The sequence below is a fragment of the Coregonus lavaretus genome, assembly GCF_964263955.1.
Source record: "Coregonus lavaretus genome assembly, contig: HAP1_SCAFFOLD_803, whole genome shotgun sequence".
Lineage (NCBI taxonomy): Eukaryota > Metazoa > Chordata > Actinopteri > Salmoniformes > Salmonidae > Coregonus > Coregonus lavaretus.
Window position 1 is genome coordinate 123,136 of NW_028166639.1, and position 25,431 is coordinate 148,566.

Below are 25,431 nucleotides of genomic sequence, written 5' to 3' on the forward strand. Positions count from 1 at the left end.
TTTCCCCTATTCATCGAACACACTGCTATGTAAACCACACCCCTCTGCGAATACGCCTTCTGCGATGTTGGTTACAAGGCGGTACTTATTTAAATTAGGTAAGAAAATAATGTCACAAAAATCCTTTAATAATCCCAGCTCCTGAATCCAAGTGGTTGACATGGGGGAGAGGATGAGTAACTTTATGATAACTTTATCAATGCAGAAGCAACAGTCATTTTTCATACTTTGGTCATCCTACTTTGATCTGATTTAATCCGAATATCATCACATTACATGAAAAACATGATTTTGACTGTGCAGGACCTTTAACAAAATAAGTGACAGACCATAAAGAATATAGTCGTTTAAGTTTATGGTGCAGTTTATGAGGTTAAACCGCAGGTCAAATCAAATGGCGCACACACAATCTATTTTAAAACACAGAACCATTAGGAGAATATGAGTTGTTCCCAATTGAATTGTGAGTTGATGAGACTAAGACAAGTATAAGGTTTGATGAGACCAGTTACCTGTAGACTTCACTTCTGTTGGTGAGGCTGTGGATTAAAAGAGAAGGTGATGTACTACATTTATATGGTGAAATAATCAATTGTATCATAATTAGATTAAATCAACAACAGCACTACTACCATACTATTATGATGATTGCTACTAATGTAAAATGTAAATGTAAAATGCTACTATTACTACTATAGTAACTCCTACTCTCTCTGAATTTCAGTTACCTGGTAGTGAAACAAGGCGGTTCCATACACATTCATTTTCAGGACCGTCATGTTCTTCCAGAAGAAGATTCACTTCTTCAACAACAGTTTTTAAACGCAACAGGAATGTTGGCATGTAGTTTGTATAGGAATCATAATCCACAAACTCTGCTTCCTGGAAAAAAATGCATAAGTATCATGTCAAACAGAATTGTATGTGATTTCTATTACTTATCAAGGTAGCATAACAAAAATAATTTACATGTGTTAACACATTTCCTCTCTCTCTCTAGCTCATGTCATATATATATTAGCCTACCTTTGGATCTATGTGATGTTCATCTGTAAGATCGGTGGAGAGGGTGTATTCTTGGTCCGGGGTTAGTCTACAGTTAGGATTTATTTCAATGTATTTTTCTCTGTCTCCATTCCTTCTCCTCCTTTTCTCACACACCTTGAGAGGATTGAAAATGGATTGGAGCATACTGTCATGATGAGGTAGCTGTGGTGTGTGATTTGGACGGAGTCAGGCACAGGAGGGTAAATCACAGAATAAAGGTTTATTCTGTATACATGTCGATACAAGGTACAAGGCGCTCCACCGAGCTCATATAACCTCCACAATAAACAATCACACACAAAGACAAGGGGGCAGAGGGAACACTTATACAGGTACTGATGAGGGGAATTGAAACCAGGTGTGTGTAATAAACAAGACAAAACAAATGGAATGATGAGATGAGGAGAGGCAGTGGCTAGAAGGCTGGTGACGACGAACGCCGAAGCCTGCCCGAACAAGGAGAGGAGGCAGCTTCGGAGGAAGTCGTGACAGTAAGCCCTGCCTGAAACATGGAAGCCCAAATGTCGCCCTCGGACCTTGAGGGTATCATCTTGATGTAATGGTTAAGATGTTGGATTGGTGAGCGAGAGACCCCCCTGGTCTGGATTCACCATTTAGTGTTACATTATACACCCAAAAATAATGTTCTGTGGCAAAAGGTGAGTTCAACAGTACGAGTTTGATAGAATTCTAACGAAAGAAGAGTTTGACAACTCTAATCTACTTACCTCATCAATGTCAACATTTCTGGGCAGCAACAACACATTTAGGGTGGAATTATTTTTATCATCTGGGAGTTGGTAAAATAGTAGCACCAGACCACGGATAGGAGAGACAGGAGCTTTCTTATCCTTGGTGATGCCATATTTGCTGAATCCATTGATGTTTAATATGACATGAGTTTCTGTTGTCTCATGGAGATGGAGAAACTCCATAGTGTCATCATCAGTCACATGGGCTACAGACAGGAAGTCACATCCACCCTCTAGGAGAGAAAGAGAACATTAGTCTTCTGTTCAGATGACAAAAACAACCAAGTAGTGGAGTAGTGATGCTACTGATGGTGATTAAGAATACATAGTCTATAACCTCCCTGGAAATGTATTACTTACCAGAATGAATCTCACAGTGTGGGAGGCGTAGTTGACAGACAGACTTCTGAGAGCAGTCAATGTTGAACAGGGGTCCTGCAGGTCTCTTGCCTCTCTTGGCTAGAAGCCTCCTGTTCCAGGGGACTGTCCTATAGAGCACCTCTCCCTCTCCCTCCATCCTAAACACCAGGCCTGTTATACTGCACTGGAACAGACCTGCACTGGGGCACTGGAACCTGTAGAACAAACAATGATGAAGAATGACATTTTAATTGCATTCCCTGAATATGATTTGAAAAATGAGGCATTGTCCTTACAAACTATTCATGAGAAAACAAGTAAAATAATACTGAGTTACCTGTATGCTCCCTTGCCCTCACGATCGTAGATTTCTGGTTCAAAGTTTTCAGGAGACCTCTAAAATGTAAAACAATAGATTTTAAAGGGTTTAAAGAGTAGTTTAATAGAAACATATTCAACTTGTCTATCTTTCTCTCTCTCTTCTTTCTTTCTTTCTCTCTCTTCTTTCTTTCTTTCTTTCTTTCTTTCTTTGTTTTTGTGGGGGTAGATCAGCTTAATATTGCAGATAGATTGTAACTTCCATCAATGTAATTGTCTGCATCACTTCCAATCCCCCATGTTTTTTATATATATACTCCCCTTTATTACTTTTCAACCCCACCATCCTTTCCCTACTTGGGGTAAATTAGTGAACAACAATTCCCAGGCCTCTACTTACTATCTACACCTTATGAACACATTCAATTTTACAATAATTCTATTTTATTAGTTTTTGCTCCTGAACTTCTTCTACTCTCAACCTCTCCGATTATTTTTCATGATGTCCATCCGGTTTGCTTCTATATGCCATATCTTTCTAACTGTGCTCTTTCCCAAAAGCTCCCAACATACAATCTATATACTTATTATGGACACAGTATGCTTACATTATTAGTTATCTTGTTATTATTTATTGTTATTTGTTATTAGTCCCATCCTTCAACTCCATTCAATACCTCCCATCTATCTTTTAACACCATCCATATAGGATTTCTATTTGCCATATATATTTCAACTGTACTGTGATGTTTTACAAAAGTTCTGAACCTTTCTATTCTCATTGCTTCTACAGATTGTGAATTAAAAATAAACATTTTTGCTAAAAGTATTATTATATTATTGATCGATTGACTATGACTTTTCAGATCACCCAGTAATGCTATCTGCAAGGTTAGCTTCAGGTAAATATTGCAATCCTTTAGCCATTCCTGGACCTGTGTCCAAAAACAAGCTACAAATGGACAGAACCAAAACAAATGATCTAATGATTCTGTCTCTTCACAGCAAAATCTGCAGAGCTGGGAAGATTGTATCCCCCATATAAATAACATTCTATTGGTAGCAGGAATTTTATATAATAATTTAAATGGAAAGATTCGTTTTGCGGTGTCGTTTTGCGTGTCAGTTCATAAACACTATGCCATGGGATCGGTACGTCAAAAATCTCTTCCCAACTATTTTGCAATTTATATGGGACGGCTGTCAATCCTTTGGTCCTTAAGTGAAACTGATATACTGTTTTATTTATCACAGTTTTCCTTAACCAATTATGTTCTTTAATGCAAGGCCAACCGACAAGTTCCTTACTTTCTCCCCGTTCCACTTTCCTCTTCCACTTTTGCGGTAAGGCTGCAATTATTTGGTTGTAATTTTGGGTAGAGCAGACATTTCCATATGTTTTTGTTAGCTGTATGTGCGACATAACTCCACCAGTCCTACCGATGATATCATTTATGAATATTATACCTTTTTTAAACATTCTGTCAAAAAATTAAGTTTTTTTGTCAATTAGTATATTTGAATTTAACCACAATATTTGTTGCATTATTTGTTTTGTCGTTTCTGGAGGATTAAATTGAAATTGCAACCAACTTTCTATGGCTTGTTTTAGAACATTCTTGAACATTGGGTGAGACATTCTTACTAATTTGCTTGAGAACCAGTTCGGATTTAAGTATAACTTTTGTATGACTGAAGCTTTTAGTGATAGGTCTAATGCTTTAATATTTAATAATTTCTGTCCTCCGAATTCGTATTCATTATATAAATAGGCCCTTTTAATTTTGTCTGGCTTGCCGTTCCAAATAAAATTGAATGTTTTTTTCTCATATAATTTAAAAAACTGTTCGCTAGGCGTAGGCAAGACCATAAGCAAATAGATAAACTGGGATAATACTAAAGAGTTAATCAGGGTGATTTTTCCACAAATTGACATGTATTTACCTTTCCATGGTAGCAAGATCTTATCTATTTTTGCTAACTTTCTATTAAAATGTATTGAAGTGAGATCATTTACTTCCTTTGGGATATGTATTCCGAGTATATCCACATCACCATCAGACCATTTTATTGGTAAACTACATGGTAATGTAAAAATTGTATTTTTTAGTGATCCAATACGTAATATAGTACATTTGTCATAATTTGGTTGTAATCCAGATAGGTTAGAAAATGTATCTATATCCTCTATGAGGCTGTGGAGGGATTCTAGTTGTGGATTTAAAAGAAAACATGAATCATCAGCGTACAATGACACCTTTGTTTTTAAGCCCTGGATTTCTAATCCTCTGATATTATTATTGGATCTGATTTTAATAGCTAACATCTCGATGGCCACAATAAATAGATATGCTGATAGTGGACAACCTTGTTTCACTCCTCTTGACAGTTTAAAACTTTCTGAGAAATAGCCATTATTTACTATTTTACACCTAGGGTTACTATACATGATTTTGACCCATTTTATAAGAGATTCTCCAAAATTGAAATGCTCCAGGCATTTGTATATAAACCCCAGTCGTACTTTATCAAATGCCTTTTCAAAGTCTGCTATGAATAGCAGGCCTGGTTTCCCATATTTTCCATAGTGTTCTATTGTTTCCAATACTTGCCTTATATTATCTCCAATGTATCTTCCATGTAAAAAACCTGTCTGATTAGAATGAATAATATCCGACAATACCTTTTTAATTGTATGCGCTATACATTTTGCTAGAATTTTTGCATCACAACACTGAAGTGTAAGGGGCCTCCAATTATTTAAATGGACTGGATCTTTATATTTTCCACTTGTATCCTGTTTCAGTAATAATTTCCGCCATGTATATCTCACTAGATCAGTGTCACGGTTTCGGCCGAGGCAGCTCCTCCTCCTTGTTCGGGCAGGTTTCGCCGGTCGTCGTCTCCGGAGTACTAGCTGCCACCGCTCTATGTTTTCTGTTTGACTAGTTTTGTCTGTTAGCCACACCTGTCTTGTGTTATGTCTAATTAAGCACCCTATTTAGTTTCCTTGTTGTTAGTGTAGTGTTGTGTGTAATTGTTTCGTGTTAGGTGTCATTTCGTACCTGTGTTTGGTACGCCTCTACGGTATTGCTTACTTCTCGGTTGAGAAGAGTTTTGCGCGCCTGTTTATGCGCGCTTGTATTTTACGCCTGTGTGCGTTTTGCCTCTGGCTGTTTTGGATTATTGCCTCGCACTTTCCAGTAAAGATTATTGGACTATCAATCTGCTTCTGCACTTGATTCCACACCACACCATTTCTACACGGCCCTGACAGAATTACACACCACTTCGATGGAATCAGCAGGAGCACAAGTCGACAGCGTGGAGGACCGTCTCCAGGGACAGGAACATCGCATCAATCGGATCGGGCACGCGTTGGAGGGCGTCATGGACACTCTTCGGCGCTGGGAGATCAGCGGTGTTCCCACAGCCCCACCGGTCGCTCCATCACCACCAGAGAACCTGCCTACTCATCCACCGGAACCCAGTGGGATTCGGCTCTCGCTCCCGAGGGCGTACGACGGCTCCGCTGCCGGGTGTCAGGGTTTCCTTTTGCAAGTGGAGCTCTACCTGGCCACTATACACCCGGTGCCCTCGGGATACGAGAGCGTTTCCGCCCTCATCTCCTGTCTCACCGGCAAGGCGTTGGAGTGGGCCAACGCCGAATGGAGGGGAATAGACTCCGCCACAGTCACCTATGCGGAGTTCTCCCGCCGCTTTCGTGCGGTCTTTGACCATCCACCAGAGGGAAGAGCGGCGGGGGAACGTCTATTCCACCTCCGACAGGGGATGAGGAGCGCTCAAGAATTCGCACTGGAGTTCCGGACTCTAGCGGCTGACGCGGGGTGGAATGAGAGGGCCCTCATAGACCATTTTAGGTGTAGCCTTAGGGAGGACGTCCGCAGGGAGTTAGCGTGTAGGGACGCTACTTTAACTTTTGACCAGCTTGTGGACATGGCTATTCGTCTGGACAACCTACTCACGACCCGCGGGCGTTCCAGATGGGGGCCTCCCATTCCACCCTCCAGCACCTCCGAGCCGAGTCCGATGGAGCTCGGAGGGGCTGGCGCTAGAACGAAAAGAGGAAGGAACCCGAGGGGAGCAGTCTCCTGCACCAAGTGTGGCCGCGGAGGGCACACCGCGGCTAGGTGCTGGGGAGGGTTCCCTGAGGAGGGAGATGGCAGGCCATACAGTGGGGAGTTCTCCCAGGTGAGTAGGCGCCCTACTTACCCAGAGCTTTCTGTCGTCCACTTTACTTTACCTGTTTGTTTTCCACAGGTTGCACCTCGTTCCCAGCATAAGGCGCTAGTCGATTCAGGCGCAGCTGGGAATTTTATAGATCGTAAATTCTGTGTTAAGTTAGGGATTCCCCTCCTTCCAGTCGATAAGCCTTTCCCCGTACATGCCTTAGATAGTCGTCCGTTAGGATCTGGGTGGATTGGGGAGCTCACAGCGCCACTTAGGATGATGACGCAGGGGGGTCATGAGGAGATGATTCAACTCTATCTGATTGACTCTCCTGCGTATCCGGTGGTACTGGGGCTTCCCTGGTTGACTACCCATGATCCTACTATTTCGTGGCGAGAGAAGGCTCTTAAAGGGTGGTCTGCTCAGTGTGAGGGGTTATGTCTGGGTGTTTCCGTAGGGGCGACCTCGGTGGAAAGTCCGAACCAGATGTCCGCACTGCACATTCCTCCTGAGTATGAGGATTTGGCACTCGTGTTTAGTAAAACCCGAGCGGCACGATTGCCACCTCATAGACAGGGGGATTGTGCGATAGACCTCCAGACAGGAGCCGCGCTTCCGCGGAGCCATGTGTATCCTTTGTCACAGGAGGAGAAAAGGGCAATGGAAACTTACATTGCCGAGTCTCTGAGACAGGGATACATACGGACCTCTACTTCTCCCGCGTCCTCGAGCTTCTTTTTTGTGAAGAAGAAGGATGGAGGTCTGCGTCCGTGTATTGACTACCGCGGTCTCAATCAGGTGACTGTTAAATACAGTTATCCACTTCCGCTGATTGGGACTATGACGGAGTCATTGCACGGGGCACGGTTCTTCACAAAATTGGACCTCAGGAGCGCATATAATTTGGTGCGCATTAGGGAGGGCGATGAGTGGAAGACAGCATTTAGTACTACCTCCGGCCATTACGAGTATCTCGTCATGCCATATGGGTTAATGAATGCTCCATCAGTCTTCCAATCGTTTGTAGATGAAATTTTCCGGGACATGCAGGCGCAGGGAGTGGTGGTGTACATCGATGATATTCTGGTGTACAGCCCTACTCGGGCCGAGCATGTAGCCCTGGTGCGCAGGGTATTGAGGAGACTGTTGGAGCATGACCTGTATGTCAAGGCTGAGAAATGCCTGTTCTTCCAGGAGTCAGTTTCCTTTTTGGGTTACCAGTTGTCTGCGTCAGGGGTGAGAATGGAGGTGGACCGAGTGTCCGCCGTGCGTAATTGGCAAACCCCAAAGACGGTTAAAGAGGTGCAGCGGTTTTTGGGTTTTGCGAATTACTACCGGAGGTTTATCCGGGGTTTTGGACAGGTGGCAGCTCCCATTACGTCTCTTCTGAAGGGGGGTCCGGTGCGCTTGCAGTGGTCGGCTGAGGCGGACAGGGCTTTTGGGAGACTGAAGGACCTGTTTACCTCGGCTCCGGTGTTGGCGCACCCGGATCCCACTTTACCGTTTCAAGTTGAGGTAGACGCGTCCGAGGCCGGTATTGGGGCCGTTCTATCTCAACGCTCGGGTACACCACCTAAGCTCCGCCCCTGTGCTTTTTATTCTAAGAAGCTCAGTCCGGCGGAGCGGAATTATGACGTAGGGGACAGGGAGCTGTTAGCCGTAGTCCAGGCCCTAAAGGTGTGGAGGCATTGGCTTGAGGGGGCTCAACACCCTTTCCTTATTCTGACCGATCACCGTAACCTGGAATATATTCGGGCCGCTAGGAGACTAAATCCTCGCCAGGCTCGATGGACTATGTTTCTCGCCCGGTTTGTGTTTAAGATCACTTACATCCCTGGGTCCCAGAACGGGAAGGCAGATGCTCTGTCCCGCCGGTATGACGCGGAGGAGAGGTGCGTGGAGTCCATTCCCATACTACCGGAGTCGTGTCTGGTGGCACCGGTGGTGTGGGAGGTCGATGCGGAGATCGAGCGGGCGTTGCGTACCGACCCTAGTCCTCCACAGTGTCCGGTGGGTCGGACGTACGTCCCGCTCGAGGTCCGGGATCGATTGATTTATTGGGCTCACACGTCGCCCTCCTCTGGACATCCGGGTATTGGCCGGACGGTGCACTGCCTTAGTATGAAGTACTGGTGGCCAACATTAGCCAGGGATGTGAGGGTTTATGTCTCCTCCTGCTCAATATGTGCCCAGTGTAAGGCACCCAGACATTTGTCCAGGGGTAAATTACAGCCCCTGCCCGTTCCACAGCGACCCTGGTCTCATCTATCGGTGGATTTTGTTACCGATCTTCCCTCCTCTCAGGGGAATACCACCATCCTGGTCGTTGTGGATCGGTTCTCTAAGGCCTGTCGTCTCCTTCCCATGCCGGGTCTTCCTACTGCCCTACAGACCGCTGAGGCTCTATTTACTCACGTCTTCCGGCATTACGGGGTACCCGAGGATATAGTGTCTGATCGAGGCCCCCCGTTTACCTCCAGAGTCTGGAGAGCATTTATGGAACGTTTGGGGGTCTCGGTGAGCCTTACCTCGGGTTACCACCCGGAGAGCAATGGGCAGGTCGAAAGAGTCAACCAGGATGTGGGTAGGTTTCTGAGGTCATATTGTCAGGACCGGCCGGAGGAGTGGGCGAGATATGTGCCCTGGGCAGAGATGGCACAGAACTCTCTCCGCCACTCCTCCACTAGACTAACCCCTTTTCAGTGTGTCTTAGGGTATCAGCCGGTTCTGGCACCGTGGCATGAGAGCCAGATCGAGGCCCCCGCTGTGGATGAGTGGGTAGGGCGCTCGGAGGAGACGTGGAACGCTGCTCATGTCCATCTGCAGCGTGCCATACGTCGACAAAAGACGAGCGCCGACCTACGCCGCAGTGAGGGGCCAGTGTACGCACCTGGAGATCGAGTCTGGCTCTCAACCAGAAACCTACCCCTCCGCCTGCCCTGCCGGAAGCTGGGTCGGCGGTTTGTGGGGCCTTTTAAAGTCCTGAGGAGATTGAATGAGGTGTGTTACAGGTTAGAACTACCTATTGATTACAAGAATATTAACCCCTCATTCCATGTGTCTCTCCTCAGGCCGGTGGTAGCTGGTCCACTCCAGGACTTCGAGATTGAGGAGACTCCTCCGCCCCCGTTGGAGATCGAGGGGGCTCCGGCGTACACTGTTCGGACCATCCTGGATTCCAGACGCCGGATGGGGGGTCTCCAATATCTCGTGGAGTGGGAGGGGTACGGTCCGGAGGAGCGGTGCTGGGTGCCGAGGAGGGATATTCTGGATCCGTCCCTGATGACCGAATTCCATCGTGGTCATCCTACGCGCCCGGCGCCGCGCCCTCCTGGGCATCCCCGAGGCCGGAGTCGGCGCACGGCTGGAGCCGCGCGTCAAGGGGGGGGGGGTACTGTCACGGTTTCGGCCGAGGCAGCTCCTCCTCCTTGTTCGGGCAGGTTTCGCCGGTCGTCGTCTCCGGAGTACTAGCTGCCACCGCTCTATGTTTTCTGTTTGACTAGTTTTGTCTGTTAGCCACACCTGTCTTGTGTTATGTCTAATTAAGCACCCTATTTAGTTTCCTTGTTGTTAGTGTAGTGTTGTGTGTAATTGTTTCGTGTTAGGTGTCATTTCGTACCTGTGTTTGGTACGCCTCTACGGTATTGCTTACTTCTCGGTTGAGAAGAGTTTTGCGCGCCTGTTTATGCGCGCTTGTATTTTACGCCTGTGTGCGTTTTGCCTCTGGCTGTTTTGGATTATTGCCTCGCACTTTCCAGTAAAGATTATTGGACTATCAATCTGCTTCTGCACTTGATTCCACACCACACCATTTCTACACGGCCCTGACAATCAGTATATTTAAGCCTCCATATATCTACTAGTTCTAATGTATCCATGACATTCACAATTTCCTTAAGAGCATGTGGGTGAATGTTTGTGGTGTGATTTCCTTTACGGTCCATTGAGCTATTTAAAACAGTATTATAATCCCCCACCATAATAATATTGTCTTGAATTGCTTGCAGGGTTGATAATTTATTATATATACAGTGGGGGAAAAAAGTATTTAGTCAGCCACCAATTGTGCAAGTTCTCCCACTTAAAAAGATGAGAGAGGCCTGTAATTTTCATCATAGGTACACGTCAACTATGACAGACAAATTGAGAAAAAAAAATCTCCAGAAAATCACATTGTAGGATTTATAATGAATTAATTTGCAAATTATGGTAGAAAATAAGTATTTGGTCACCTACAAACAAGCAAGATTTCTGGCTCTCACAGACCTGTAACTTCTTCTTTAAGAGGCTCCTCTGTCCTCCACTCGTTACCTGTATTAATGGCACCTGTTTGAACTTGTTATCAGTATAAAAGACATCTGTCCACAACCTCAAACAGTCACACTCCAAACTCTACTATGGCCAAGACCAAAGAGCTGTCAAAGGAAACCAGAAACAAAATTGTAGACCTGCACCAGGCTGGGAAGACTGAATCTGCAATAGGTAAGCAGCTTGGTTTGAAGAAATCAACCGTGGGAGCAATTATTAGGAAATGGAAGACATACAAGACCACTGATAATCTCCCTCGATCTGGGGCTCCACGCAAGATCTCACCCCGTGGGGTCAAAATGATCACAAGAACGGTGAGCAAAAATCCCAGAACCACACGAGGGGACCAAGTGAATGACCTGCAGAGAGCTGGGACCAAAGTAACAACGCCTACCATCAGTAACACACTACGCCGCCAGGGACTCAAATCCTGCAGTACAAGATGTGTCCCCCTGCTTAAGCCAGTACAAGTCCAGGCCCGTCTGAAGTTTGCTAGAGTGCATTTGGATGATCCAGAAGAGGATTGGGAGAATGTCATATGGTCAGATGAAACCAAAATATAACTTTTTGGTAAAAACTCAACTCGTCGTGTTTGGAGGACAAAGAATGCTGAGTTGCATCCAAAGAACACCATACCTACTGTGAAGCATGGGGGTGGAAACATCATGCTTTGGGGCTGTTTTTATGCAAAGGGATCAGGACGACTGATCCGTGTAAAGGAAAGAATGAATGGGGCCATGTATCGTGAGATTTTGAGTGAATACCTCCTTCCATCAGCAAGGGCATTGAATATGAAACGTGGCTGGGTCTTTCAACATGACAATGATCCCAAACACACCTCCCGGGCAACGAAGGAGTGGCTTCGTAAGAAGCATTTCAAGGTCCTGGAGTGGCCTAGCCAGTCTCCAGATCTCAACCCCATAGAAAATCTTTGGAGGGAGTTGAAAGTCCGTGTTGCCCAGCGACAGCCCCAAAACATCACTGCTCTAGAGGAGATCTGCATGGAGAAATGGGCCAAAATACCAGCAACAGGGTGTGAAAACCTTGTGAAGACTTACAGAAAACGTTTGACCTGTGTCATTGCCAACAAAGGGTATATGACAAAGTATTGAGAAACTTTTGTTATTGACCAAATACTTATTTTCCACCATCATTTGCAAATAAATTCATTAAAAATCCTACAATGTAATTTTCTGGATTTTTTTCTCTCATTTTGTCTGTCATTTGACGTGTACCTATGATGAAAATTACAGGCCTCTCTCATCTTTTTAAGTGGGAGAACTTGCACAATTGGTGGCTGACTAAATACTTTTTTTCCCCACTGTATTGTCAAAGAAGTGTGGATCATCATTATTTGGTCTGTAAAGGTTAATGAGACATATCTGTTTATGGTCCAATAACATATTTTAAATAATCCATCTACCTTGCATATCTATTTGAACAATTTGCACATTCGGATCGAAATTACTATTAATTAATATCATCACCCCTTTTGAATTTCTTTGCCCATGGGAGAAGTATATCCCCCCCCCATTCCTTTTTCCACGCAACTTCATCTCGAATTGTTGAATGAGTTTCCTGTATACAATAGATATTATATTCCTTCTCTTTGAGCCATGTAAATATTGTTCTTCTTTTGTTATTATCAGCTAAGCCATTACAATTATAACTGGCTATACTAATTTCAACATACACCATAATGAGATACAAGTTTCAAGTCTATTTATTATTATATATGTTTGCAAAGGTACCAATAAAAAATACCGTAATGATTGAGTGTCCATATAGCTGTACCGTGATATTTGCATTGCAACTGAGTAACCCTTCAATTGTTCTCCACTAATTCCCCCGCTAAAGCCCCTCCCCATCCCAAATTGAGCCGTCATCCCAGTGATCGGCTTCCCACCCACGTCCCTCCGGATCCCTAAGGCACCGAGAGGCCAGGACCCATCCATCGAAAACAGCACACAGTGCCACCCACAAAACAGAAGCAGATTAACCGCCAAAAGCATTTCCAATGCTGTCACCTCTCTCTCTCTATATATATATATATATAAATATATATAACTATTAAAAAAATTATGCATATCCTATTTTCCATCATTATCAATTAATATGCATAATAATGTCGGCAGTTCATGCGTAGGATTTTAACATATAACCCGGATTGCCATTGTATTACATTTCATTTATTGACAAGCAATTATTATCCTAGCAAATAATTCCCGTGGTCCATCCCATACCCCCCCCAACATCCCCCCCCCCCCCCCCCCCCCCCCCCCCCCACAACCGATGCTGGACAAACACACACGCACATACTCCAACACACTCAACCCCCCTCCTCCACAATCCACCATAAAATCAGATACTCAACGGCTCTTTCTTTCTTTCTTTCTTTCTTTCTTTCTTTCTTTCTTTCTTTCTTTCTTTCTTTCTTTCTTTCTTTCTTTCTTTCTTTCTTTCTTTCTAGTGAGGGTCTTACCATGCGAGGGTCAGTAGTACACAGGCTCTGGTCCACTACTCTACATTCTGTGATGTTTAACTCGTCCATGGCTTCAGGTAAGCTGTCAGACGGATGCACTCTGACACAGTCCTGGCTCTCTTCTTCTATTGTCCCATCAGTCGCTGATGGCAAGGTGAAGGCCTGTCCAACAATGGGATCATTGGGTTCCAGGAGAAGAGGAGAATCTGCACAGAAATAGTGTATATATCTAATTTTGTTAGTTATTGGTTTAAAGTTGTCTTTGTATTAAATACAGATGTAGGATCTTCATTTGAGCCAGTTTGCTTCAGCAGGAAAATAATCCTGCAGCAACAGGAAATGTGAATTATTATGTATATTATAATTAATTGACATTTTTGTAGGAGTTGATACATTTTTCGTTAGGTCAATTCAAGTGGAAAATACAAACTTCAGAAAACTTTTTAAAACTCCAATACACTTCAAGTTTGCATTTCTTGCCGTATAAGAACATTCTCAGCAACAAAAGAATGATCAAATGAAGATCTTACATCTGCATCTCCTTCACTCTTACCTGGGGTTCTAGGAGGACTATGAGATGAGGAACTTGGCATTTCCTTCAACGTTTTTTGGGTGGCCTGGAGGACTGAGGAGAAAACAGTTGAAATGACAAACTCTATATTGACCGTTTATAGAGGTGTTACCTGCGTTTCTGAGATGTGTTATCAAAAGGGGACATAGATGTTGTATCCTCATTTATATGTTATAAAACGAAATAGTAAAGAAGCTGGGACTCTTTTTTTGAAACACTCAACATCCTGACTAGGAACAACACCTGTAATTACCTCCTCTGTGATCTCTCTCTAACTTCTCAGCAAGATCACCCAGGTCCATCTTCCTCATTGTGTTCAGTGTGATCTTCACAGCTCTCTCAGGGCCGTATCTCTTCACCATCTGATCCACTGTGTCCTGTCTGTCAGTGTTCTCCAGCTGGCTCTCTGGGATGAGAGGAAAGCCAGGCAGCTGGACGCTAGTCAGGTTAGACTGAAATGTCTTCAGCTGTTCTTCAGTGAGCTCCTCCAGAGTGGTCAGCAGCAGAGCTGGAACATCCAACATGGAGGGTCTCTAAAATAACAAAGATGATCAGATATAAGGAAGAGAATAGAAATACTGACTACTGATATAAAATAAAGAACATGAATATATTAATATTGGTAGGACAAACTAGAATCTTTCTGCTGGTCTCTCAATACCTCATTCTCATACACACGCACAGCATATGTGGTTAGTTCACAATGACATTTGACCCTTCTTATATGACTACTAGGCTTACCTTGATGACCAGTGCCATAGGCTCCTCCCTCTGCCTCTTCAGACACTTCTCTCTAGACCGGGTCGACCTGGACACAGGAAACAGTCACACACTGCTCTGTTCCCCTACACCACCACCACATGCTGTGGTCACTTCACTGTTCTACATTCATTTCACTCACTTAATGAGAATGATGTTATACATTCTGATAGAGTTGTTAAAGGGGAAATCCACTGCTTTTAAAGTATATTATCTCTCCAGCACCATACCAGTAGACTCATATATTCAATCTCACCAGTGCCTACATAGTTTTAATATCTGACTAATGTACTCAGTCTCCACTGACATTCCAGAAGAGGTGCTGGGGAGGTTGGCGTTATGTGCCCCTGCTGGCTTCTGTTCCCTCTTAGAAGCAGCAACCGGCTCCTACACACACACACACACACACACACACACACACACACACACACACACACACACACACACACACACACACACACACACACACACACACACACACACACACACACACACACACAAATGTCCATAGAGGGAGCAGCAGTCAAACAGAGTTAATGTCCATTGGGAAGAGTAAAGACCGTTGAGAGGGAAATGTCCATAGAGGGAGCAGCAGTCAGACAGAGTAATAAAAATATAAGCACAACATGTAAAGTGTTTCATGAGCTGAACTAAAAGATCCCAGAAATGTTCCATACGCACAAAAAGCTTATTTATCTCACAATTTTCATACAAATTTGTCTACATCCCTGTTAGTGAGCGTTTCTCCTTTGCCAAGATAATCCATCCACCTGAGAGATGTGGCATATCAAGCTGATTAAACAGCATGATCTTTACACAAGTGCACCTTGTGTTGGGGACAATAAAAGGTCACTCTAAAATGTGCAATGTTGTCACACAACACAATGCCAAAGATGTGTCAAGTTTTGGGGGACTGTGCAATTGGCATGGTGACTGCAGGAATGTGAGAAGTGAATGTTCATTTCTCTACAATATGTCCTTTAAGAGAATTTTGCAGTATGTCCAACTGGCCTCACAACCGCAGACCACAAGTATGGTGTCGTGGGGGTGAGCGGTTTGCTGATGTCAACGCTGTGAACAGAGTTCCCATGGTGGTGGTAGGGTTAGGGTATGGGCAGGCATAAGCTACGGACAACGAACACAATTGCATTTTTTCGATGACAATTTGAATGCACAGAGTAGAAGTCCGTTGAGGAGGGTGGGTGGAAATGTCCATAGGGGGAGCAGAAGGTACATGCAGTTTGAATGCTGGAATCATTTTGGAGTGGACAAACTTGTCTACTTTTTGAAGTGATTTGTTTGACAATCAGATGAAAATATCATGACTGGTTGTGTTCATGCCACGTAAAAATGTAATTAACATTTAAATTAAGTCTTTATTATTAGGCCCATACATGTTTTTACTCAATACAGAGACATCCCAAATGTATAATTTGAAGGCTGCTCACACTCACACATATTCTGACTCTCTAACACTCACACTAACACTCACACTCACACTCACACTCTCACTCTCACTAACACTCACATTGTGTGTTTATTACTGTGTTCTATATGTGGTTTGTTCACCCTTCTTATATGACTACTAGTCTTACCTTGATGCCCAGTGCCCTATGCTCCTCCCTCTGCCTCTCCAGATGGTGACGCTTCTCTCCAGACCGGGTCCACCTGGACACAGGAAACAGTCACACACTGCTCTGTTCCCCTACACCACCACCACATGCTGTGGTCACTTCACTGTTCTACGTTCATTTCACTCACATAATGAGAATTATGTTATACATTCTGATGGAGTTGTTAACGAGGAAATCCACCTCTTTTAAAGTATATTATCTCTCCAGCACCATACCAGTAGACTCATATATTCAATCTCACCAGTGCCTACATAGTTTTAATATCTGACTAATGTACTCAGTCTCCACTGACATTCCAGAAGAGGTGCTGGGGAGGTTGGCGTTATGTGCCCCTGCTGGCTTCTGTTCCCTCTTAGAAGCAGCTACTGGCTCCTACACACACACACACACACACACACACACACACACACACACAACCAATGGAACAAATAAAAAATGAACTAAATAAAACAGAAACATATCCTTGACTCAAAAGTTCCAAGAAATATAATATTTTATACATCTATATATTTTATAAAAAATAAACAATATAAATAATACTATTCAGAAAGAATTCAGACCCCTTCCCATTGTCCACATTTTGTTACGTTACAGCCTTATTCTAAAATGGATTAAGTTACCTTTTTTCCTCATCAATCTACTACACACAATGTCCCATAATGTAAACGCAAAAACAGGTTTATAGAAATATTTGCTAATAATAAAAAATAAAACAACTGAAATATCACATTTACATAAGTATTCAGACCCTTTGCTATGAGACTCGAAATTGAGCTCAAGTGTGTACATTTTCCATGAATCATCCTTGAGATGTTTCTACAACTTGATTGTCCAGCTGTGGTAAATTCAATTAATTGGACGTGATTTGGAAAGGCACAGTGCTGTCTATACAAGGTCCTACAGTTGGCAGTGCATGTCATAGCAAAAACCAAGCCATGAGGTCGAGGGAATTGTCCGTAGAGCTCTGAGACAGAATTGTGTTGATGCACAGATCTGTGGAAGGGTACCAAAACATTTCTGCAGCATTGAAGGTCCCCAGGAACACATTGGCCTCCATCATTCTTAAATGGAAGAAGTTTGGAACCACTAAGACTATTCCTAGAGCTGGCCGCCCGGCCAAACTGAGCAATAGAGGAGAATGTCCTTGGTCAGGGAGGTGACCAAGAACCCAATTGTCACTCTGACAGAGCTCTAAAGTTCCTCTGTGGAGATGGGAGAACCTTCCAGAAGGACAACCATCTCTGCAACACTCCACCAATCAGTGGCCAGACGGAAGCCACTCCTCAGTAAAAGGCACATGACAGCCTGCTTGGAGTTTGCCAAAAGGCAACTACATACTTTTAGACCATGAGAAACAAGATTCTCTGGCCTGATGAAACCAAGATCGAACTCTTTAGCCTGAATGCCAAGCGTCACGTCTGGAGGAAACCTGGCACCATCCCCGCGGTGAAGCATCATGCTATGGGGATGTTTTTCAGTGGCTGGGACAGGGACACTAGTCAGGTTTGAGGGAAAGGTGAGCGGAGCAAAGTACAAAGAGATCCTTGATGAAAACCTGCTCCAGAGCACTCAGGACCTCAGACTGGGGTAAAGGTTCACCTTCCAAAAGGAGAACGACCCTAAGCACACAGCCAAGACAACGCAGTTTCTGAAAGTTGTTGAGTGGCCCAGACAGAGCCCGGACTTGAACCCGATCGAACATCTCTGGAGAGACCTGAAAATAGCTGTGCAGCGTGGTATATCAGACCATATACCACAGGTATGACAAAACATGTATTTTTACTGTTCTAATTACGTTGGTAACCAGTTTATAATAGCAACAAGGCACCTCTGGGGTTTGTGGTATATGGCCAATATACCATGGATAAGGGATGTATGCAGGCTGTTTACTCTGCATTGCATTGTGCCTAAGAACAGCCCTTAGCCGTGGTATATTGGCCATATACCACACCCCCTCAGGCCTTATTGCTTCAATATTCAACTGGTCTGTTGGTCTGTCTGTCTGTCTTTCCAGTGAAGGTCTTACCAGAGGAGGGTCAGTAGTACACAGGCCCTGGTCCACTATTCTACATTCTCTGTAGTTTAACTTCTCCATGGCATAAGAAAAGCTGTCAGTCAGTATTCTGACTTGTTCCTCACTCCAATTGAACCCTTGCTAGATGAAAGCCAACTAGCAGAGAATTTCATTTGGTGACAGTCTCTTTCTGTTGCTCAATGTTCGTCTGCCTGTCTCCATGTCTTTTACCAGGTATTGTTGTTGTGAACCCAAACATCCCCTCTCCTCCTCACCTCTCTCTCTAACTTCTCCGACAGATCCCAGGTCATCTTCTTCAGGATCTCCGGTGAGATCTGCACAGCTTTCTCAGGGCCTGAGGGTTCTCATTGCATGAAGGAAAGATACTCACTCAATGTAGCTATAAACAACAAATGTAACTTTTAAAGAACAGATTAATTGGTCTTGCTGTTTTACCTGTGTGATCTCTCTGTAACTTCTCTGTGAGATCATGCTCATTCATCCACCTCAGGATCCTCAGTGTGACCTTCACAGCACTCTCAAGGCCGTATCTCTTCTCCATCTGACCCACTGTGACCCGTCTGTCAGCGTTCTCCAGCTGGCTCTCTGGGATGGGAGGAAAGCCAAGCAGCTGGCCACTAGTCAGGTAGTTTTTAAATGTCTTCAGCTCGTTTGTGTTCAGCTGCTCCAGAGTGTTCAGCAGCCAAGCTGGAACAGAGAGGATAGGAGAGAGATGTCTTACATGTCAGATATAGTTCATGTATTGTTCAGCCTCGCCTCCAGGCTTCTTTTTCTTATATCAGTTTTTCCTGTATTTCCAATAAGCTTCTAGTCCCCTACAAACGTTACACTTACTCACTCTTCAGTTGATTGGCTAGAATTTAGGAAACTCAAGAAGAGATGTACAGCCACGATTAGAGAGTGAAATCTGCTTTTATCTTGCAATATCTTAGCTATGTCTACTGAGCCACTGTACTGTTGATTTTATACATAATGTGTAATGAATTATTGATTTCTGTTTAATCACAATGATATCACCTGGATACATACAATAAATAAGAGAGGGGCCTGCTGAATGTTATTATGAAGTCAGTTGAATGTTCTTTCTGGTTAGACCTACACTGAACTGTGATTGTGATTAATAGATAGATGTATATTCTTGTTATGTTACCTCTAGTGTGATCTCTCTTTAACTTTTCCATGAGATCATCTAGATTCATCCTCCTCAGGAAATCCACTGTGACCTCCAGAGCTCTCTCAGGATGAAATCTCTCCACCATATGATCCACTGTGACCTGTCTGTCAGCGTTCTCCAGCTGGCTCCTCGGATTGAAAGGATGGGAAGTAAACTGATATGGAAAGTCAAGGCCTCTACGTAGCTCACACTGAAAATCCATCAGCGCTTCTTCACTGAGCTTTCCCAGAGTGGTCAGCAGCAGAGCTGGTATATCCAACACGAAGGGTCTCTAAAATAACAAGATATAAATAAAAGGATAGAAATATTGGCTACTGATATAACGAACATGAACATAGCCACACACACATACAAACACACAAAATGGTACAGGAATATATTCATGGCTTGTTTGGTGTGTGTGTTACAGCCTGACCCCCACCCCGCATAGTTTACCTGACAGATTAGTTCATTATCTAGACTGTATGTGTGGACTGTATCATTTCATACTGTAGAACTGACTATGACAGTGAGTACAGGTGTTTTAACATATGAGGGTAGAACTGACTATGACAGTGAGTACAGGTGTTTTAACATATGAGGGTAGAAGTGTAGAACTGACTATGACAGTGAGTACAGGTGTTTTAACATATGAGGGTAGAACTGACTATGACAGTGAGTACAGGTGTTTTAACATATGAGGGTAGAAGTGTAGAACTGACTATGACAGTGAGTACAGGTGTTTTAACATATGAGGGTAGAACTGACTATGACAGTGAGTACAGGTGTTTTAACATATGAGGGTAGAACTGTAGAACTGACTATGACAGTGAGTACAGGTGTTTTAACATATGAGGGTAGAAGTGTAGAACTGACTATGACAGTGAGTACAGGTGTTTTAACATATGAGGGTAGAACTGACTATGACAGTGAGCACTCACTAACACACACTTCAGACTGCATGTGGCTGTGATCTATATGTGGTTTGTTCACAATGACATTTGACCTCTCAGACATGGCTACTAGTCTTACCTTCATTACCAGTGCCCTATGCCACTTCCTCCAATAAAGTTTATTTTCACTCTCTTCATCACTGTCAGTGTCTGATGAGTTGCTCCACCATGTTTCTGTGGTAGATACAGGTATAGAAGAGGAAGTGAAGAGAGATAACAGTATAATTGTCGTATTACATTGTCCTGTTCATCAACAATTATTCATTTACAGTGAAGGAAAAAAGTATTTGATACCCTGCTGATTTTGTACGTTTGCCCACTGACAAAGAAGTGATCAGTCTATAATTTTAATGGTAGGTTTATTTGAACAGTGAGAGACAGAATAACAACAACAAAAATCCAGAAAAACGCATGTCAAAAATGTTATAAATTTATTTGCATTTTAATGAGGGAAATAAGTATTTGACCCCCTCTCAATCAGAAAGATTTCTGGCTCCCAGGTGTCTTTTATACAGGTAACGAGCTGAGATTAGGAGCACACTCTTAAAGGGAGTGCACCTAATCTCAGCTTGTTACCTGTATAAAAGACACCTGTCCACAGAAGCAATCAATCAATCAGATTCCAAACTCTCCACCATGGCCAAGACCAAAGAGCTCTCCAAGGATGTCAGGGACAAGATTGTAGACCTACACAAGGCTGGAATGGGCTACAAGACCATCGCCAAGCAGCTTGGTGAGAAGGTGACAACAGTTGGTGTGATTATTCGCAAATGGAAGAAACTCAAAAGAACTGTCAATCTCCCTCGGCCTGGGGCTCCATGCAAGATCTCACCTCGTGGAGTTGCAATGATCATGAGAACGGTGAGGAATCAGCCCAGAACTACACGGGAGGATCTTGTCAATGATCTCAAGGCAGCTGGGACCATAGTCACCAAGAAAACAATTGGTAACACACTACGCCGTGAAGGACTGAAATCCTGCAGCGCCCGCAAGGTCCCCCTGCTAAAGAAAGCACATATACATGCCCGTCTGAAGTTTGCCAATGAACATCTGAATGATTCAGAGGAGAACTGGGTGAAAGTGTTGTGGTCAGATGAGACCAAAATCGAGCTATTTGGCATCAAATCAACTCGCCGTGTTTGGAGGAGGAGGAATGCTGCCTATGACCCCAAGAACACCATCCCCACCGTCAAACATGGAGGTGGAAACATTATGCTTTGGGGGTGTTTTTCTGCTAAGGGGACAGGACAACTTCACCGCATCAAAGGGACGATGGACGGGGCCATGTACCGTCAAATCTTGGGTGAGAACCTCCTTCCCTCAGCCAGGGCATTGAAAATGGGTTGTGGATGGGTATTCCAGCATGACAATGACCCAAAACACACGGCCAAGGCAACAAAGGAGTGGCTCAAGAAGAAGCACATTAAGGTCCTGGAGTGGCCTAGCCATTCTCCAGACCTTAATCCCATAGAAAATCTGTGGAGGGAGCTGAAGGTTCGAGTTGCCAAACGTCAGCCTCGAAACCTTAATGACTTGGAGAAGATCTGCAAAGAGGAGTGGAACAAAATCACTCCTGAGATGTGTGCAAACCTGGTGGCCAACTACAAGAAACGTCTGACCTCTGTGATTCCCAACAAGGGTTTTGCCACCAAGTACTAAGTCATGTTTTGCAGAGGGGTCAAATACTTATTTCCCTCATTAAAATGCAAATCAATTTATAACATTTTTGACATGCATTTTTCTGGATTTTTTTGTTGTTATTCTGTCTCTCACTGTTCAAATAAACCTACCATTCAAATTATAGACTGATCATTTCTTTGTCAGTGGGCAAACGTACAAAATCAGCAGGGGATCAAATACTATTTTCCCTCACTGTAAATCATGTTGTCTTTGTTTGAAGGAACGTTTATGATACATTTTCTTAACACAGTTTTACGGTGTTACCTCTTCTGTGTCTGTAATCTCTTTCTAACTTCTCTGCCAGATTATCCAGATTCATCCTCCTCAGGATCCAGAGCGTGATCTCCACAGCTCCCTCAGAGTCGTATCTCTTCACCATATGATCCACTGTGTTCTGTCTGACAGCGTTCTCCAGCTGTCTCTCTGGGATGGGAGGAAAGTCAGCCAGCTGGCCACTAGTCAGGTCAGACTGAAATGTCTTCAGCTGTTCTCCAGTGAACTCCTCCAGAGTGGTCAGCAGCAGAGCTGGAAAGGGGGGAAACAGGGGAAATAGAGGGGAAGATAGGAGGGGGATAGAGAGACAGTTAGGGTCCTTGTCTACAATCCTACTTCTCTGATCTCTCTCTAACTTCTCTGCCAGATCATTCTGGTTAATCTTCCAGATTAGGCAGCTCAGGAAGAGACATACAGCCATGATTAGAAAATCTGTTTGTGAAATCTTCCCTACTGTATTGGTGATTGTATATATGGAATATAATGAATGTTGGATTGCTGTTTAAATATAATGGGGTCACCTGGATACATCATGAATAAAAATGATAAAAGAGAGGCCTGCTGAATGTTATTATGAAGTCAGTTGAATGTTCTTTCTGGTTAGACCTACACTGAACTGTGATGTATAGATTGATGTACATTCTTGCTATGTTACCTCTAGTGTGATCGCGCAGTAATTTTTCTGCCAGATCATTCTGGTCCATCCACCTCAGGATCCTCAGTGTGATCTCCACAACTCTCTCAGGGGCGTATGTCTTCACCATATGATCCACTGTGACCTGTCTGTCAGCGTTCTCCAGCTGTCTCTCTGGGATGGGAGGAAAGCCAGGCAGCTGGCCACTAGTCAGGAAGCACAGAAATCTCTTCAGCTGTTTTTCACTGAGCTTTCCCAGAGTGGTCAGCAGCAGAGCTGGTATATCCAACACGAAGGGTCTCTAAAATAACAAGATGACAAGATATAAATAAAAGGATAGAAATATTGGCTACTGATATAACGAACATGAACATAGCCACACACACATACAAACACACAACATGGTACAGGAATATATTCATGGCTTGTTTGGTGTGTGTGTTACAGCCTGACCCCCACCCCGCATAGTTTACCTGACAGATTAGTTCATTATCTAGACTGTATGTGTGGACTGTATCATTTCATACTGTAGAACTGACTATGACAGTGAGTACAGGTGTTTTAACATATGAGGGTAGAACTATAGAACTGACTATGACAGTGAGTACAGGTGTTTTAACATATGAGGGTAGAACTGTAGAACTGACTATGACAGTGAGTACAGGTGTTTTAACATATGAGGGTAGAAGTGATCCTACATTTCTCTAACCGTCCTCTTACCTGTGAGCTGAGCTGTCCTGAGCTACCAGCAGAAGTTAACGACAACACCTCCTCGGACGAGCCAGGGTAGAGGAAGGGGGGACGTGGAGGGTACCCGCACAGGGGAGAGGTTGAGGCAGTACCTGAGAAAGAGGGGGAAACTGGGGAAATAGAGGGGAAGATAGGAGGGGGGATAGAGAGACAGTTAGGGTCCTTGTCTACAATCCTACTTCTCTGATCTCTCTCTAACTTCTCTGCCAGATCATTCTGGTTCATCTTCCAGATTAGGCAGCTCAGGAAGAGACATACAGCCATGATTAGAAAGTCTAATCTGTTTGTGAAATCTTCCCTACTGTATTGGTGATTGTATATATGGAATATAATGAATGTTGGATTGCTGTTTAAACATAATGGGGTCACCTGGATACATCATGAATAAAAATGATAAAAGAGAGGCCTGCTGAATGTTATTATGAAGTCAGTTGAATGTTCTTTCTGGTTAGACCTACACTGAACTGTGATGTATAGATTGATGTACATTCTTGCTATGTTACCTCTAGTGTGATCGCGCAGTAATTTTTCTGCCAGATCATTCTGGTCCATCCACCTCAGGATCCTCAGTGTGATCTCCACAACTCTCTCAGGGGCGTATGTCTTCACCATATGATCCACTGTGACCTGTCTGTCAGCGTTCTGCAGCTGTCTCTCTGGGATGGGAGGAAAGCCAGGCAGCTGGCCACTAGTCAGGAAGCACAGAAATCTCTTCAGCTGTTTTTCACTGAGCTTTCCCAGAGTGGTCAGCAGCAGAGCTGGTATATCCAACACGAAGGGTCTCTAAAATAACAAGATGACAAGATATAAATAAAAGGATAGAAATATTGGCTACTGATATAAAGAACATGAACATAGCCACACACACATACAAACACACAACATGGTACAGGAATATATTCATGGCTTGTTTGGTGTGTGTGTTACAGCCTGACCCCCACCCCGCATAGTTTACCTGACAGATTAGTTCATTATCTAGACTGTATGTGTGGACTGTATCATTTCATACTGTAGAACTGACTATGACAGTGAGTACAGGTGTTTTAACATATGAGGGTAGAACTGTAGAACTGACTATGACAGTGAGTACAGGTGTTTTAACATATGAGGGTAGAAGTGTAGAACTGACTATGACAGTGAGTACAGGTGTTTTAACATATGAGGGTAGAACTGTAGAACTGACTATGACAGTGAGTACAGGTGTTTTAACATATGAGGGTAGAACTGTAGAACTGACTATGACAGTGAGTACAGGTGTTTTAACATATGAGGGTAGAAGTGTAGAACTGACTATGACAGTGAGTACAGGTGTTTTAACATATGAGGGTAGAACTGTAGAACTGACTATGACAGTGAGCACTCACTCACACACACTTCAGACTGCATGTGGCTGTGATCTATATGTGGTTTGTTCGCAATGACATTTGACCTCTCAGACATGGCTACTAGTCTTACCTTCATTACCAGTGCCCTATGCCACTTCCTCCGATAATGTTTATTTTCACTCCCTTCATCACTGACAGCGTCTGAT

At 43.7% G+C, this 25,431-nt stretch overlaps 1 protein-coding gene across 1 annotated transcript; it reads right to left on the reverse strand.

The window, feature by feature from the left end:
• Positions 1-465: 465 nt before the first annotated feature.
• On the reverse strand, positions 466-25,431 carry LOC311114478 (uncharacterized protein). Its single transcript, XM_084189722.1, has 22 exons — positions 25,356-25,431; positions 24,404-24,683; positions 23,871-24,010; positions 23,172-23,451; positions 22,508-22,768; positions 20,643-20,737; positions 19,608-19,902; positions 18,893-19,144; positions 18,712-18,800; positions 16,715-16,794; positions 16,384-16,456; positions 15,096-15,175; positions 14,771-14,837; positions 14,283-14,562; positions 14,012-14,083; positions 13,459-13,664; positions 2,497-2,555; positions 2,160-2,374; positions 1,776-2,032; positions 1,027-1,161; positions 729-882; positions 466-539 (listed from the first exon to the last, which is right to left on the reverse strand). The coding sequence occupies exons 1-22, from the start codon at positions 25,359-25,361 to the stop codon at positions 478-480; spliced, it is 3,438 nt and encodes a 1,145-aa protein (XP_084045848.1). The 5' UTR covers positions 25,362-25,431; the 3' UTR covers positions 466-477.